We start from the raw sequence: 16,759 nt of genomic DNA on the forward strand, positions 1-16,759 counted from the left end.
TAACATTTGCAAAACATCATGTGATTTACCACTTGTGAAATCATGTGGTTTTTCCAAAAGGGTTTTTGAGTCAACAATACTTATTGTGAACTTTTAAAATCTTTCCTTAAATTCTTTCCCTAAAATATTTATAATGTTCTGTGATTGTGCTTTATCTGCTGAAAGACTTGAACTGTCTTGAAAGTGTCATAGGCTGCAATATATTCTATGCTGCATTGCTCATCATTCTACAAAGATTATAGGGAAGCAGGGAACAGTAAACAGTCCATTTAATATTGTGTGAAATAGAGAGGGAACATCAGTTTGAGAATCCATGTCCTTCATGTTCAAGTAAAGCCGAATCTCAGAGAGAGAGAGAGAGCTGTGGTTAAACTCAATCCCCCGGCGATCACCTATGAAAGGGCAGTCTTTCGTTTTACACTTTCCTTGGGAATTTCCGATTTTTCAGCTCCAAAATGAAAACAATCACATGAAACACCATTCTATGTAATTTTGCAAACAAACTCCCACTTTTGAGTTTGTGTCATTTGTTTAAATAACTTATTTAATAAATTCAATATGAATGTAGTAAATTTAGTGTTACTATTCATAATGACCACTGGTAGCTGAAGTCCCTGTTTTACCCACCATAAAATAAGCTACCAGGAGCTTGTCCCCCTTCGACTTGTTTGCGTGATAGATCTCAGAAATGACTCACCCATCAGGGAATGGGTGAGTTATACCAACACACAAGGGGGGAGACTACAGTGCTTTTTCTCATTGATTGGTAGGCGATAGCAATTTTATTGCGTCATTATGTTACACTCTAGTTGCCTTCACGACAGATAAACGCAACCCATCGGCGCTACTAAAGGGAGGCCAGCCAAGTAAGCGCGCTCAGTCTATGCATTCTAATCTGAATGTGGTGGAGCTATGAGAAGAGCAGTGCCATTGGATTGCATTCGTCTGTGCCATAGCTTTTGTAGAGAGACAAGCCAACTAAATTCACCTTATAATAATCATCTTATTATAAGGCTTCGTCTATTTTTATTTTACGCAAATGTGGATTAATCTGGATTGATCGGATATTAGTGACTATTATTGTTGATTATTATCCTTGTATTATTATTTCTATTTGCATTATACATTATTTCAACTCCAAATTGCAACGTCTAATTGTCTACTACAGTTTCCAAGCGGAATGAGCCTGTTTTGCACCTCCTGAGGATACAAGGCTTAAGTCTGGATTCAAAATGAAGTTAAAGTTTTTTTCCGGTGGGCTCTATACGACCACCTCTAGCCTACAACTCCGTCGGCAGTTGATATTGCCAATTGAAAACGTGATGCTGTAGCCTATTGTAGTTAATAGACGGTAGAAATGTTATAATTGTTTCTCCATGTGAGACATTCTCGAATGTGGATCACTGAAAACGATGTATACCGAGGCGGCTAATTTAAATTTCAGCTCGAATGGAAGCATCGACGATCCACTGAGCTCTCTGGATCAAGAATGGAACGAGCCCCCGGCGAAAAGACTGTCTCGGACGGGACACCATGTTATGTCCGTCTTCCTTGGATCTATTATGGTTTTTGGTTTCATCAATAACCTGGTGGTATTGATCCTGTTTATTAAGTTCAAAACTCTGCGGACTCCTGTGAACATGCTTTTGCTGAACATCAGCGTGAGTGACATGCTGGTGTGCCTCTGTGGCACCACGCTCAGCTTCGCCTCCAGTCTACAGGCACGCTGGCTGTATGGGAAGCACGGGTGCATGTGGTACGGCTTCGCCAACTCTTGTTTCGGTGAGTTTAGTCAACTGTTACGTAACAAAATAGTCACCAAAGTAACTATATATATTTTTCTCACAATAACACAATCAAAGCCTCGATGCCTCATCAATGCGTTTAAAGAAATCATTGTGCCAAATAATTGATTCACTTTATCAACCTGCTAATAATCCAAATCAGCTGCGCTAGGACGTTTAACTCTCCAGGAACCGGGTTGGAGTCCTGAACTAGGGACTCATGACTGGTTTAGCCCACTATAATTCCTGATGTCACACATGCAGCAGAATTGTCTTATGGATAGTGTGTTGTCAGCAGTTGCATCTGTGCCCCACAGACAGTTTAATTGTGACTCCTCTGACGTGTGAAATCATTGCTTCTGTACTCTCACGGCCAAGTGAAACAGAAAGAGAGGGAGAGAAAAATAGAAACCCATTCTGTCAGCGTGATGATGTTAGTTATCTCACTGTACTTTCGAGATACATTCAATGAATCTGTCTAGACCCAGATATAGGAAGCTTTTTGTCTGTGACGCTAGGCAGTGTGTGTGAAATTGTTTAGTGGAATGGAAGTGGATTCAGGGCTACAAGATGTAGGATCTCAATTTGATCACCCTTTTGTAGCAGGGAATTTCCTGCACAGCAGATAATGCAAACGTGTAGTGTGTTCACGTTTTAAAAATGCTTCTAAAGTTTGTCATTGGCACTTTACATTTTGATACTTGATTTGCCCTTGCAAAAAAGTATATTATTTATAATCCAAATCAAATCAAATGCATTGTATAGGTTGTGAACACATATTTTGCAGACGTTAAGGTGCAGCGAAATATTTGTTTCTAGCTCTGACAGTGCAGTAATACCTAACAATACATACAGTTGAAGTCGGAAGTTTACATACACCTTAGCCAAATACATTTAAACTTTTCACAATACCGGACATTTAATTATAGTAAAAAATCCCTGTTTTATGTCAGTTAGGATCACCAATTTATTTGAAGAATGTGAAATGTCAGAATAATAGTAGAGAGAATGATTTATTTCAGCTTTTATTTCTTTCGTCACATTCCCAGTGGGTCAGAAGTTTACATACACTCAATTAGTATTTGGTAGCATTGCCTTTAAATTGTTTAACTTGGGTCAAACGTTTCGGGTAGCCTTCCACAAGCTTCCCACAATACGTTGGGTGAATTTCGGCCCATTCCTCCTGACAGAGATGGTGTAACTGAGTCAGGTTTGTAGGCCTCCTTGCTCGCGCACGCTTTTTCAGTTCTGCTCACAAATGTTCTATAGGATTGAGGTCAGGGCTTTGTGATGGCCACTCCAATACCTTGACTTTGTTGTCCTTAAGCCATTTTGCCACAACTTGGAAGTATGCTTGGGGTCATCGTCCATTTGGAAGACCCATTTGCGACCAAGCTTTAACTTCCTGACCGATGTCTTGAGATGTTGCTTCAATATATCCACATCATTTTCCTCCCTCATGATGCCATCTATTTTGAGAAGTGCACCAGTCCCTCCTGCAGCAAAGCACCCCCACAACATGATGCTGCCACCCCCGTGCTTCACGGTTGGGATGGTGTTTCCTCAGCTTGCAAGCCTCCCCCTTTTCCCTCCAAACATAACAATGGTTATTATGGCCAAACAGTTCTATTTTTGTTTCATCAGACCAGAGGACATTTCTCCAAAAATTACGATCTTTGTCCCCATGTGCAGTTGCAAACCGTAGTCTGTCTTATTTATGTCGGTTTTGGAGCAGTGGCTTCTTCCTTGCTGAGCAGCCTTTCAGGTTATGTTGATATAGGACTCGTTTTACTGTGGATATAGATACTTTTGTGCATGTTTCCTCCAGTATCTTCACAAGGTCCTTTGTTGTTGTTCTGGGATTGATTTGCACTTTTCTTACCAAAGTATGTTCATCTCTAGAAGACAGAATGTGTCTCCTTCCTGAGCGGTATGACGGCAGCGTGGTCCCACGGTGTTTATACTTGTGTACTGTTGTTTGTACAGATGAACGTGGTACCTTCAGGCATTTGGAAATTGCTCCAAAGGATGAACCAGACTTGTGCAGATCTACAATTTTCTTCTGAGGTCTTTTGATTTTCCCATGATGTCAAGCAAAGAGGCACTGAGTTTGAAGGTAGGTATGGAAGTACATCCACAGGTACACCTCCAATTGACTCAAATGATGTCAATTTGCCTATCAGAAACTTCAAAAGCCATGACATAATTTTCTGGAATTTTCCAAGCTGTTAAAGGCACAGTCAACTTAGTGTATGTAAACTTCTGACCCACTGGAATTGTGATTTAGTGAATTATAAGTGAAATAATCTGTCTGTAAACAATTGTGGGAAAAATTACTTGCCATGCACAAAGTAGATGTCCTAACTGACTTGCCAAAACTATAGTTTGTTAACAAGAAATTTGTGGAGTGGTTGAAAAATGCGTTTCACTGACTTCAACCTAAGTGTATGTAAACTTCCAACTTCAACTGTACATAATCCCCCAAAAATCAAAATAAATAAATATCAGAATGAGAAATGTCCGTGTCCGGAACATAAATATATATGTATATAATGGTGTGTATGGACGGTATATGAGTAGAAAAGGTGTGATGAGCCTTGACTAAAATAGAGTATATACATATGAAGTTGGGCTCACTCACTGTAAATCAAATGGAGATGAAAGATCAGCAGGAGGAGTGGGGATTCACACACTTTCAAAGGGTGCACTCAGGAGGGGAATTGAGGAGGGAGGGTGGGCTTTGAATATCATTATTATCATTCAATATAATTGAATATAAAAAAGGACAAATGCATAAGGTTGCCCTGTTGCTTCAAATGCCATTCTGTTACTTCTCCTAATTTGCCCCAAGAGGTTTTCTCCACCAAAGCTTTCCACAAAAGGTGCACCCATGAGGGGAATTGAGAAGTGAGTGCAGGCCAGGATTTTAATATCATTATCATTTAATTATCATTGCATATCAATAAAGGAGAATGCAGAACCATGTCCTGATCCTTAAAATGCCAATCTGTTACATCTTCTAACGACCGTAAAATTATATTATTCCACCAATGTTCCACAACCTGCTATATTGCCCTTTACCACAACAAAAACGTTGAACAAATTGTCTCAGCAATAAGTCTGCCAACGCCTCTTTGCAGCTGTAGTCAAGAGTACGACACTGAGGCGACACGTGTGCCCATGCACACTAGGCTAATTCAGGGGACCGTTTGTAGTTTTTAATCCCCTCTTATATCAGGAACTGGTGGCGAAAAGTTTGATTAAACGATTCAGAGACTAAAACGAATAAATCATCATTTAAAGAGAGGTAATCGATATACAAACCCAAAATCATCGGCTCTTCTTGCGGGCTTTAAATCCCTATGTCGGAGTATAGCGAACTGTAGGTTGTGATTTTTGATCTGCTTACTTGTACATTGAACAATACAGCAACTTTACAGCAACAATATAAAATACTGTTTGTTTTCCTCAATCTGTGGGTGTGGTCAAGGGGAATTCCTTCAATATCTACTCGGAGTATCTCTGAATTCCTCTCGGCCCGGCCCATTTGTCTCTGGTTTGAGGTGGCAAAACTAGGACAATTCTCAGTGTTTGTGACATCACATGAGTCAAGTGTTTTGAAAACGGGCTGAGGGCTGTTTATGGTTGATAAGAAGGTCAGTCTGTTCATGGGATATAGCAGAGCACTGAGCCCAGCACCTATTATGCCATAGCTCTGCCTGGCTGTTGGCTTGCTAGGCTACCCTCTGCAGTTGTTAGATAGAAGAAGAGTCTTCTGGGCCTTTGTGTGTTTACATATCAGGTCATGGATTTGTTTTCTCAGTAAAATCAACTATTGGAGTAATTGTGTCACAGGCAAGCTCTTATTTTCTGAGCTGATTATTTAACAAGCAGCTAATGAGCACACCATTTCAAACAATGTGTTAACTGTTTATGACAACCGTTTATTACAGATCTACAAACTAGAAATAAACCCTTATAAATGACCCCTGGGGAGGGTAGGCAACAACACATCCGCCACCCTGACCCTCAACCCGGGGGCCCCTCGGGGGTGCATGCTTAGTTCCCTCCTGTGCTCCCTGTTCACCCATGGCTGCGTTGGAATGTTAGTGTAGCATGTGTGCATAGAGCTAGTGCAAGAAAAAGGGGATCAATGCAGATAGTCTGTGTAGCCATTTGATTAACTGTTCAGCAGTCTTACGGCTTGGGAGTAGAAGCTGTTCAGGAGCCTTTTGGTCCCAGACTTGGCGCTCCGGCACCGCTTGCCTTGCGGTAGCAGAGAAACCAGTCTATGACATGGGTGGCTGTAGTCTTTGACACAGCCTGGTATAGAAACAGAGCTCACCCAAACCATCAAAACGATAGTCATGGACTATCTGAAGGAGAAATACGATGACCTCCTGGACTTATCCTCGTTGGTCGACCCTCGGTTTAAAACACATTACATCAAAGAGGAGAAGGTGGGCCACAATAAAGCAAGAGCTGTCTCAAGAGATGGACACTGAGGGACATGAAAACCCAAGCCCAGCACAGGGAGTCGATGCTGCTGCTTCACCACAACTGCCAGCTAAAAAGAGAAAGTCACTGGGCAGTTTTTTCAAGAAGCCTCTCCACTACCACAGGTCTCACTGAAATCCAGCTGGTAGAAAGGGAACTCAGTCGCTACCTTCAGTCTCCTGATGCCGACAGTGAAACCAATATACTGGACTGGTGGAAGGTCCACCCCAAAACACTTTCCCTAAGTCCTCCACCTGGCAAAGCGCTACCTGTGCATTCATGCGACCAGCTCCCCCTCATAGTGACCTGCCATAGGGCAGCTTTAAAGCCAAATCAAATGTGATTTTGATTTGAATATGAGTATTTGAGAAGGGTTACCCTATTGCAATTTGGAGTATACCAATGCTTCCCTCTATTGGAGCATAGTAGTGTTGATGCCAACTTGTAGACAGACTTGTCTTTCTTGCTTGTAACCTGTCAGACAACACCTACCCCAACTTCAACTGTGATGTGCCGTTAGGCTAACAGTTAAAATGCCTATCGACTTGCACTATTTGTTTTATATATTTAAAAAAAATGTCTTGCTATATCATGATCATTTATTTGCCATATCGCCCAGCCCTAGTTATACATGGAATTCAAAAGGGTTCTACCTGGCACCAAATAGGGTTCTTCAAAGGGCTCTCCTATGGGGACAGGCGAATAATCCTTTTCGGTTCTAGCACTTTTTTTTTTTTGTAAGAGCAGCTGTTTTATTGGGCACATGTGACAATTTGAGAGGGTTACACTACTGCAATATGGATTATACCAATGCTTCCCTCTATTGGAGCATAGTAGTGTTGGTGTCAAAGTGTTATGTTAATTTAATAGGGTGCAGTACATGGTGTTCCAGAATCCAGGAAATCCAAACCACTTTCATTTCACACCCTGTCCTTTTAGTGGGCAAAATGTCCCACTATAGGTGTGAGTTCTACAGAACAACGGCCCATTCCACAATGACACAGTGAAAGGGACACATCCATATACTACTCCCCTGGCAAAAAAAACTGCCATCCAGCCCCCTCTCCGCTGGCTGTCACTATTGGACCGCCAAGGTGACCTCGACCTCTGAGATGGAATCTGCAGGATGGTGTGTGAACTGTGAATGGCATTGAAATACCAATACATTTCTCCCCCTGTTAGTCACACCACACCGAGCACAAAGTCAGCCCTACCCACTCTCTCCATCCATTCCCTGTTTCTCAATAGTGCTCAGAGATGAACTCATCCACAGGTTGTGGGTGGTGGGATACCATAGAAATAAACTTACTAGAACCTGCATCTCCATTGAAGTCAATGTACCGTGATGGGTGGACCAGCGGCCACAAAGTAAAGCAGGAAGAGTAATTATATTATATTTCTATGTGTCATACTGTGCGCAGTTGAAACCCTCTGCAGAATACGTGCACACAAATTGCACTGCAGTGGTCAGTCAATACAGATGTAGGAACTTTACTTTGAGCAAAGCGGACGCACCTTGCATTTTCACATAATATAATGTTCAATAATTTAGACCTTTTGTGGCTACTACTGTTGAATAATTAACAGATGTCCTGGGCCTCTGAAGCATCTTGGGTAGTTAAATTAAGAGAGTTTTCCATGCAGAGTCATTGTGCCCTTGGCAGATAGCTATGTAATGGGTTACAGCTGTTGCTTGGGGTCCTCATTCCAAACCTGGCCTCCCGACCATCCGCTACCCAGCAGTACCTAAAATGGAGGTCTGAAGCAAAAACAGTTCCAGAAGATCTACTCTTCTCCTAAAAATTGACTACAACCGCAAACTTTTATGTCTATTCTCCCAAAAAACAGCCTCCAAACAGAAGAAGGGATCCACAAATATCTGCACAACCATAGACATTTCTCTTTATGTGGAATGTGGCTTCTTTTTTCCCTGCGCTCAAGCGTGGCAGGGCCCAAATCTCTGTTTCGAGAGTAATCTGGAGGGGCGCTGATAGACATGATTAAAAAGATCTTTGAAGATTAGAACATGCTGTGAGGAGAGGAGGATCTTTTAGAGTGTAGGAAGAACTCTCACAGAAATGAACTAACATGGGATGGAGATGGCGGGAGATTTGGAGATGAGATTACACAAGTCATCATGGTTCAAAGCATGGTGTAATGACTGCTTTAGATTTAAAACCAAAGAGACTATTTGTACGTAGAATGACATACAAATGTAGAATGATGTACGTGTGTAGAAGGAAGTATGTGCACTGTAAAAAATGACCCTTTGGATCAACCCTAACATTCATCAAGTAAATGAGTTAGGTTTTCTCAATTGAAAAAAAGTACATTTGTTGAAACCAAATATATGATTCAATGCCAAACGTTATACAGTATTTGATTAATAAAAAACCTAGATTTCAAGTTGCAACCTATTTCTTTCAACACTCAACTTACTTTTCCCCTTTGGTTAAACCTAATAAATAACATAACTACTAATATACCACTACATTTTACCAAGTCGATTTTTCACTTCAGAATTAACTATCAGATTTTCTGCAATTGGGTTCCAAACGATTAAACACATTTCCCGGTAGTCAAGATACTGTATTAAGTTTGTTCCATAACTCAAAACACTTTCTTTAAATAATACTTTTTAAAATCAAATTGTGACCATTTCTTTAATATCACAGTTCGTACACAGATATCATTTAAGATTTAGTGCTGGCAGTAAATATATAATCATTTTTTAAAAATTACAGAACACACTACCTGGAATGGAATTCACTCGCAAGGGTGGCCAAAAATAACCAATTGAAAGCCACGCCCCACAACAGGCCACACACCCAACTCTTCTGATAGGCTGCCGCCGCTACATTGCACCCGCCGCAATGCAAATGTCCATGAAGTACTGAAAGCAATTTATAAGCTTTCCTTCAATAAGAAATAACATCAACTGTCAAATTTGGCTAGAGCTGGCCATCTGGTCAAACTGAGCAATCGGGGGAGAAGGGCTTTGGTCAGGTAGGTGACCGGGAACCCGATGGTCACTCTGACAGAGCTCTAGAATTCCTCTGTGGAGATGGGAGAACCTGAAGGACAACCATCTCTACAGCACTCCACCAATCAGGCCTTTATGGTAGAGTGACCAGCCAGAAGCCACTCCTCACTCAGTAAAAGGCACAACAGCCCGTTTTGATTTTTCCAAAAGGCACCTAAAGACTCTCAGACCATAAGAAACAATATTCTCTGAGCTGATGAAACCAATATTGAACTCTTTGGCCTGAATGTCAAGTGTCAAGTCTGGAAACCTGACACCATCCCTACTGTGACACATCGTGCTGTGGTGATGTTTTTCAGCGGCAGAGACTAGGAGACTAGTCAGGATCGAGGTAAAGATGAACGGAGCAAAGTACAGAGAGCTCCTTGATGAAAACCTGCTCCATAGCGCTCCGGACCTCAGACTGGGGTGAAGATTCACCTTCCAACAGGACAATGACCCTAAGCACACAGCCAAGACAACGCAGGAGTGGCTTTGGGACAAGTCTCTGAATCTCATTTAGTGGCCCAGCAAGAGCCCAGACTTGAACCCGATCGAACATCTTTGGAGAGACCTGAAAATAACCATGCAGCAACGCTCCCCATCCAACCTGACAGAGCTTGAGAGGATCTGCAGAGAAGAATGGGAGAAACTCCCCAAATACAGGTGTGCCAAGCTTGTAGCGTCATACCGAAGTAGAATTGAGGCTGTAATCACTGCCAAAGGTGCTTCAACAAAGTACTAAGTAAAGGGTCTGAATACCTATGTATATGTGATATTTCAGTTTTTTTTTTTATTATAGAAATTAGCAACAAAAAAAGTACCTGTTTTTGCTTTGTCATTATGGAGTATTGTGTGTAGATTGATGAAACATTTACATAAAATATTTAATCAATTATAGAAAAGGCTGTAACGTAACAAAATGTAGAAAAAGTCAAGGGGTTTGAATACTTTCCGAAGGCACTGTCAGTCCTTTGTGACTCCATACATCTAATTGAATTATATATTAAGAATGTATGTAATGCCCACTGATATATGTATCACATATATTCAGTCTGTTTGAGTTACTGGATGCTCTCATGCATACTATAGTTTGGTAAGTTATTGGTATTGGTTCACTGTTTCTTGTTGATCTATTTATAGAAAATAATGATGTTGAGATAGTTACATTCTGATACATGTGAGAAAATGTAATTACTCTTTAAGGGCGACCCAGAGCGAGATGACATACCAAATTTAAAAAATGAATGGGCAAATAAATCGATGAAAACCTCGGGAAATGTATAATTGGGCAGGGGGGTTTCTCAAGAGGGAAAATATATACAATCAGGTACTCCTATGAGATTTCTAGATGGAATTCAATATGGAATATCGGCATAGGAGAAATCTGGGCATGATAAACGGACCATGGTCTGAGTCTGACTGTCCCTCTAGTCTCTTGGTGGAGGGAAGAGGGTTAAAGGACATGGATGAACTCGGCCGCTTCCTCATCTGCACTGACAGGTCGGCTCCCCTAGGGGTCAACCAGAGGGAAGAGCCAATCACTGGCCTTGCTGCTGTAGCGTCTTTTCCGCCCTCCGGTCCTCGAAGGAGGGAGTGTGATTGTGTGCCTTACACTGATTGAGTCAAAGAAATGTAACTGGGGAGTGGAGTGGAGTAGATTGAATATCCAATCTGTAATGACCAGGCATGCAGCATCTGCCCACTGTTTTGAGCTACAGAGCTAAGCCAAGGCTGTTTCTGAATTTCACATCGCTTTCTCACCCCTCGATAAATTAGTAAACTTATGTTGAAAGATGACCCGTCGGGGCTCAGAGGTCCTTATTAAAGCAACAGCCTCGGCAGCTTCCGACAGCAACGTTTTCATTTGCAACAGCATCTTATATAATAAGAATAATACCTTGTATTTGTGCCTTTGAAGATACCTAGGGACACATACAGAGTAAAACATAAAATAGACTAAATAAACACGACCATCCTAAAAGCAAAGTGCATTACCACAAAGGCGCGCGGCACCCCAAAAATAGCAAGATAATTAATACATGGGGGAAAACAGCAACAACAGCAATAACAATGTCAAGCTCACGAAGGCAGTTCAAATCGAGAGGCTACTTGAAAGACCTCTGTAACCCGATAGGTAGGAAAAAAAGAAAAAAAAAGAGCTAGACGGTTTAAAACGCTATAGGCTGAATGCTATTCTGAAAAGGTTGTTTTTGGAGATTCGGATGGAGTCCGAACTCAGGAAGTTCAGGGGTGAGAGAGTTCCAGAGAGTGAAGGCGCGATCCCCCCATGAAGCGTAGGATGGATGGAAGGCTGCGGATGGGGGTGTAGATGTGTATGTGCATGTCAGAGAGACAGGAGGGGGCCAAGCCATGCGAGGATTTGTACGGTGCAGATTTTGAGTTTCAGAAAGTTTGAGCTTATCCACGATTTTATTTATTTTAAACAGCTGATGCGTGATGGTGGGGGAGGGGTCAGAGGTAGGTTTGGATTGAACATAGATTTGTGTGTCATCAGTTTAGCAGTGGAATTGGAGAGCATGTTGGGGGATGATTTGGCCAAGGGGTATATGTAGATAATGAATACTGTCGATATCGACACCTGGCTTTCCAGTCACCGCTCCAAAAACAAATTATAGAACCTAGATGAACTGTATGGTTAATATTCTACAATATACAAGCAAAATGTATATTTCTATTCAATGACTTCAACTTTGAGACCTATACATTGACATAACATTACCATTATAATGTCCAATTGTCCAACACAATTATCAATTTCTCAAAATAATTGGCCATATTCCACACCATAGAATTATAATTAAATATGTTTTTCTATTACCTAGAATTATAATTAAATATTTTTTCTATTACCTAGAATTATAATTACATATTTTTTTCTGTTACCTAGAATTATGATTGACATGTTTTTCTATTAACATACAATATTTTACATGAATATGAATTGTTGGTGCCTGGAGGTTGTGTGCGTGAAGAGCCTGAAGACAGAGAGAGTTGATTAAGATGGGTGTGCATGCCACTGCATGTAGAGATGAGTCAGTTTGGGCTGATTACTGTCCTCTTGGCTGGACAGGGTAACCGTGACAGGGGGTTTGTTACTCATCTCTCTGTGTGTGTGTGTGTGTGTGTGTGTGTGTGTGTGTGTGTGTGTGTGTGTGTGTGTGTGTGTGTGTGTGTGTGTGTGTGTGTGTGTGTGTGTGTGTGTGTGTGTGTGTGTGTGTGTGTGTGTGTGTGTGTGTGTTCATTATACATGGGGCTGGAGGATCATAGGGGGTTCCTGATTGGGCTCTGTAAATAGTTGTCATTAGCATATACTGGTTATGTAACTGATGGATAAAGCAAGCGTTCACAGCCGGGAGAGCATCGTGTGACATTTTCCATTGTGTGATTCACTGTAGGAAAATCACTGGCACATCTGAGTTGCCTTTTTACAGGTGTGTGGAAATAATTTGATTATATCTCAGAAGAAAAGAAGGATCCACACACTGCTATAACCAGTACCACTTCGGTTTATCCATTGTGTGATTCACTGGAATCGGTTCTGGGTAGGTTGTGACAGATAATGGACCTACGTTATTGGTGGCAGTGATAGGAGTATCAGTAGTGAATTAGAGGGATTTTGACACTTCAGTTGCTCAACTTTGGGATTTGATTAAGCCATATGTACATGTTGCTAATACCCTGCAGGCATTTCCCAGTGTCTTATTCCAAATGCATAATATGAACCACTTGATCAGATGTCAATGAAATCATATCTGATAGTGCAGTAATTACAGTGGAATATGTGGAGTGATGGAATGACTCATTTGCAGCAAATGCGTCATTTCAGCCCACCCCTAACACCCCTATACACACATACCGCAGTCACACTCACAACTCATAACTTGCCGTGATGGTGAGAAATATATGAGCGTAAAAGGTATTTTCTCCTTTAATTTCTCATTTGGTTGATATGTGATGTGTAAACATAGTGTGTCCAAGATGGCATAGCAGTCAGACGTCCTTTGTCCTCATCTTGTCGTGTCCCGTGTATATATATATATATATTAAAATCTTTCTTCGCTTATCTTTTATATATTTTCTTTTCCAAAAACTCAACTTCAAAACACTCTCCTGCAACCTGCCTCACCAATTAAAAAAAATAAGTATTATTTACCTCAAATCTGAAATCCACAATAGAAGCTAGCCTGAAGCTAACCAGAAGCTAACCAGGTGCTAACCAGAAGCTAGCCAAAAGATAGCCAAAAGCTAGCCAGGAGCTAACCAGGAGCTAGCCAGAAGCTAGCCAGTTTACTGGATAACGTTAGTATTTAGCTAACCACGGTTGATGGTCATCCTCTATCCTTTAGCTCGAAAAGCTATCGGCAGTTTTGTACAACGCGACTCAGACCAGAATATACCGGACCTATTTTTCTCTCCATATCCACGGATTTCAACCGAAAGCTCTGAACATTTACACCTGGATCTCGCAGCTAGCTAGCTGCTATCCGTGTGACTGTTGGCTTACGTCGGTCCCGGAGCAAACTTCAATTATTCCGGAGCTAGCCAGCTGAAGAGTTCCATCAACCACTCCTGGGCTACAATCACATTTACATTACATTTAAGTCATTTAGCAGACGCTCTTATCCAGAGCGACTTACAAATTGGTGCATTCACCTTATGACATCCAGTGGAACAACCACTTTACAATAGTGCATCTAAATATTTTAAGGGGGGTGAGAAGGATTACTTTATCCTATCCTAGGTATTCCTTAAAGAGGTGGGGTTTCAGGTGTCTCCGGAAGGTGGTGATTGACTCCGCTGTCCTGGCGTCGTGAGGGAGTTTGTTCCACCATTGGGGAGCCAGAGCAGCGAACAGTTTTGACTGAGCTGAGCGGGAACTGTACTTCCTCAGTGGTAGGGAGGCGAGCAGGCCAGAGGTGGATGAACGCAGTGCCCTTATTTGGGTGTAGGGCCTGATCAGAGCCTGGAGGTACTGAGGTGCCGCTCCCCTCACAGCTCCGTAGGCAAGCACCATGGTCTTGTAGCGGATGCGAGCTTCAACTGGAAGCCAGTGGAGAGACCGGAGGAGCGGGGTGAGAGAACTTGGGAAGGTTGAACACTAGACGGGCTGCGGCGTTCTGGATGAGTTGTAGGGGTTTAATGGCACAGGCAGGGAGCCCAGCCAACAGCGAGTTGCAGTAATCCAGACGGGAGATGACAAGTGCCTGGATTAGGACCTGCGCCGCTTCCTGTGTGAGGCAGGGTCGTACTCTGCGGATGTTGTAGAGCATGAACCTACAGGAATGGGCCACCGCCTTGATGTTAGTTGAGAACGACAGTTTGTTGTCCAGGATCACGCCAAGGTTCTTAGCGCTCTGGGAGGAGGACACAATGGAGTTGTCAACCGTGATGGCGAGATCATGGAACGGGCAGTCCTTCCCCGGGAGGAAGAGCAGCTCCGTCTTGCCGAAGTTCAGCTTGAGGTGGTGATCCGTCATCCACACTGATATGTCTGCCAGACATGCAGAGATGCGATTCGCCACCTGGTCATCAGAAGGGGGAAAGGAGAAGATTAATTGTGTGTCGTCTGCATAGCAATGATAGGAGAGACCATGTGAGGTTATGACAGAGCCAAGTGACTTGGTGTATAGCGAGAATAGGAGAGGGCCTAGAACAGAGCCCTGGGGGACACCAGTGGTGAGAGCGCGTGGTGAGGAGACAGATTCTCGCCACGCCACCTGGTAGGATCGACCTGTCAGGTAGGACGCAATCCAAGCGTGGGCCGCGCCGGAGATGCCAACTCGGAGAGGGTGGAGAGGAGGATCTGGTGGTTCACAGTATCGAAGGCAGCCGATAGGTCTAGAAGGATGAGAGCAGAGGAGAGAGAGTTAGCTTTAGCGGTGCGGAGCGCCTCCGTGATACAGAGAAGAGCAGTCTCAGTTGAATGACTAGTCTTGAAACCTGACTGATTTGGATCAAGAAGGTCATTCTGAGAGAGATAGCGGGAGAGCTGACCAAGGACGGCACGTTCAAGAGTTTTGGAGAGAAAAGAAAGAAGGGATACTGGTCTGTAGTTGTTGACATCGGAGGGATCGAGTGTAGGTTTTTTCAGAAGGGGTGCAACTCTCGCTCTCTTGAAGACGGAAGGGACGTAGCCAGCGGTCAGGGATAAGTTGATGAGCGAGGTGAGGTAAGGGAGAAGGTCTCCGGAAATGGTCTGGAGAAGAGAGGAGGGGATAGGGTCGAGCGGGCAGGTTGTTGGGCGGCCGGCCGTCACAAGACGCGAGATTTCATCTCACCTATCCGGACCCGTTTTACTGCCGATGCGGAGCCCCACCGGGCCTTCACGACGGTACTACCGACGTTATCTGCACGAGGGAGTTATCCAACTGGCTCCTCCGTCGCGACGTTACCTGAATGGCCATCTGCGGCCCGCTAATCGTTAGCTGTCTTATCGGCTGCTTTCTGAATAGGTCTCTCAGACAATTTTTCTTGAGTCACTATTACTATATCCATTTTGCCAATTGGATTGATCCCATCTACCACACGGAACACCACTAATCTACTAACGGAAACGCACAAAGTGGCTAAAAACAGAACACCGTCCTACGCTAGCTTGCTAACGATGGCCCGGCTAGCTGTCTGAATTGCCGTTACCCCAACCAACCTCACTACTAACTGGACCCTTGTGATCACTCGACTAAGCATGCCTCTCCTTAATGTCAATATGCCTTGTCCATTGCTGTTCTGGTTAGTGTTTATTGGCTTATTTCACTGTAGAGCCTCTAGCCCTGCTCATTATACCTTATCCAACCTTTCAGTTCCACCACCCACACATGCGATGACATCACCAGGTTTCAATGATGTTTCTAGAGACCATATCTCTCTCATCATCACTCAATACCTAGGTTTACCTCCACTGTATTCACATCCTACCATACCTTTGTCTTTACATTATACCTTGAAGCTATTTTATCACCCCCAGAAAGCTCTTTTTCTCTCTGTTCTGGACGTTCTAAATGACCAATTCTCATAGCTTTTAGCCGTACCCTTATCCTACTCCTCCTCTTTTCCTCTGGTGATATAGCGGTGAATCCAGGCCCTGCAGTGTCTAGCTCCACTCCTATTCCCGAGGCGCTCTCTTTTGATGACTTCTGTAACCGTAATTGCCTTGGTTCCATGCATGTTAACATTAGAAGCCTCCTCCCTAAGCTTGTTTTATTCACTGCTTTAGCACACTCTGCCAAACCGGATGTTCTAGCCGTGTCTGAATCCTGGCTTAGGAAGAGCACCAAAATCTCCATTCCGAACTACAACATTTTCAGACAAGATAGAACGGTCAAAGGGGGCGGTGTTACAATCTACTGCAGAGATAGCCTGCAGAGTTCTGATCTACTATCCAGGTCTGTACCCAAACAATTTGAACTTCAACTTTTAAAAGTCCACCTCTCTA

General features: G+C 42.9%; 1 protein-coding gene across 1 annotated transcript in view; it reads left to right on the top strand.

The window, feature by feature from the left end:
* The first annotated feature begins 891 nt into the window (after positions 1–891).
* The window catches only part of LOC124010941 (opsin-3-like), a 29,730-nt gene continuing 13,862 nt past the window's right edge, over positions 892–16,759 (top strand). The window contains exon 1 of the mRNA XM_046323768.1: positions 892–1,782. Within this exon, the coding sequence (XP_046179724.1) occupies positions 1,413–1,782 (370 nt within the window). The 5' untranslated portion in view covers positions 892–1,412. The remainder of the gene's footprint in view (positions 1,783–16,759) is intronic.

The sequence above is a fragment of the Oncorhynchus gorbuscha genome, linkage group LG23 (assembly GCF_021184085.1).
Source record: "Oncorhynchus gorbuscha isolate QuinsamMale2020 ecotype Even-year linkage group LG23, OgorEven_v1.0, whole genome shotgun sequence".
Lineage (NCBI taxonomy): Eukaryota > Metazoa > Chordata > Actinopteri > Salmoniformes > Salmonidae > Oncorhynchus > Oncorhynchus gorbuscha.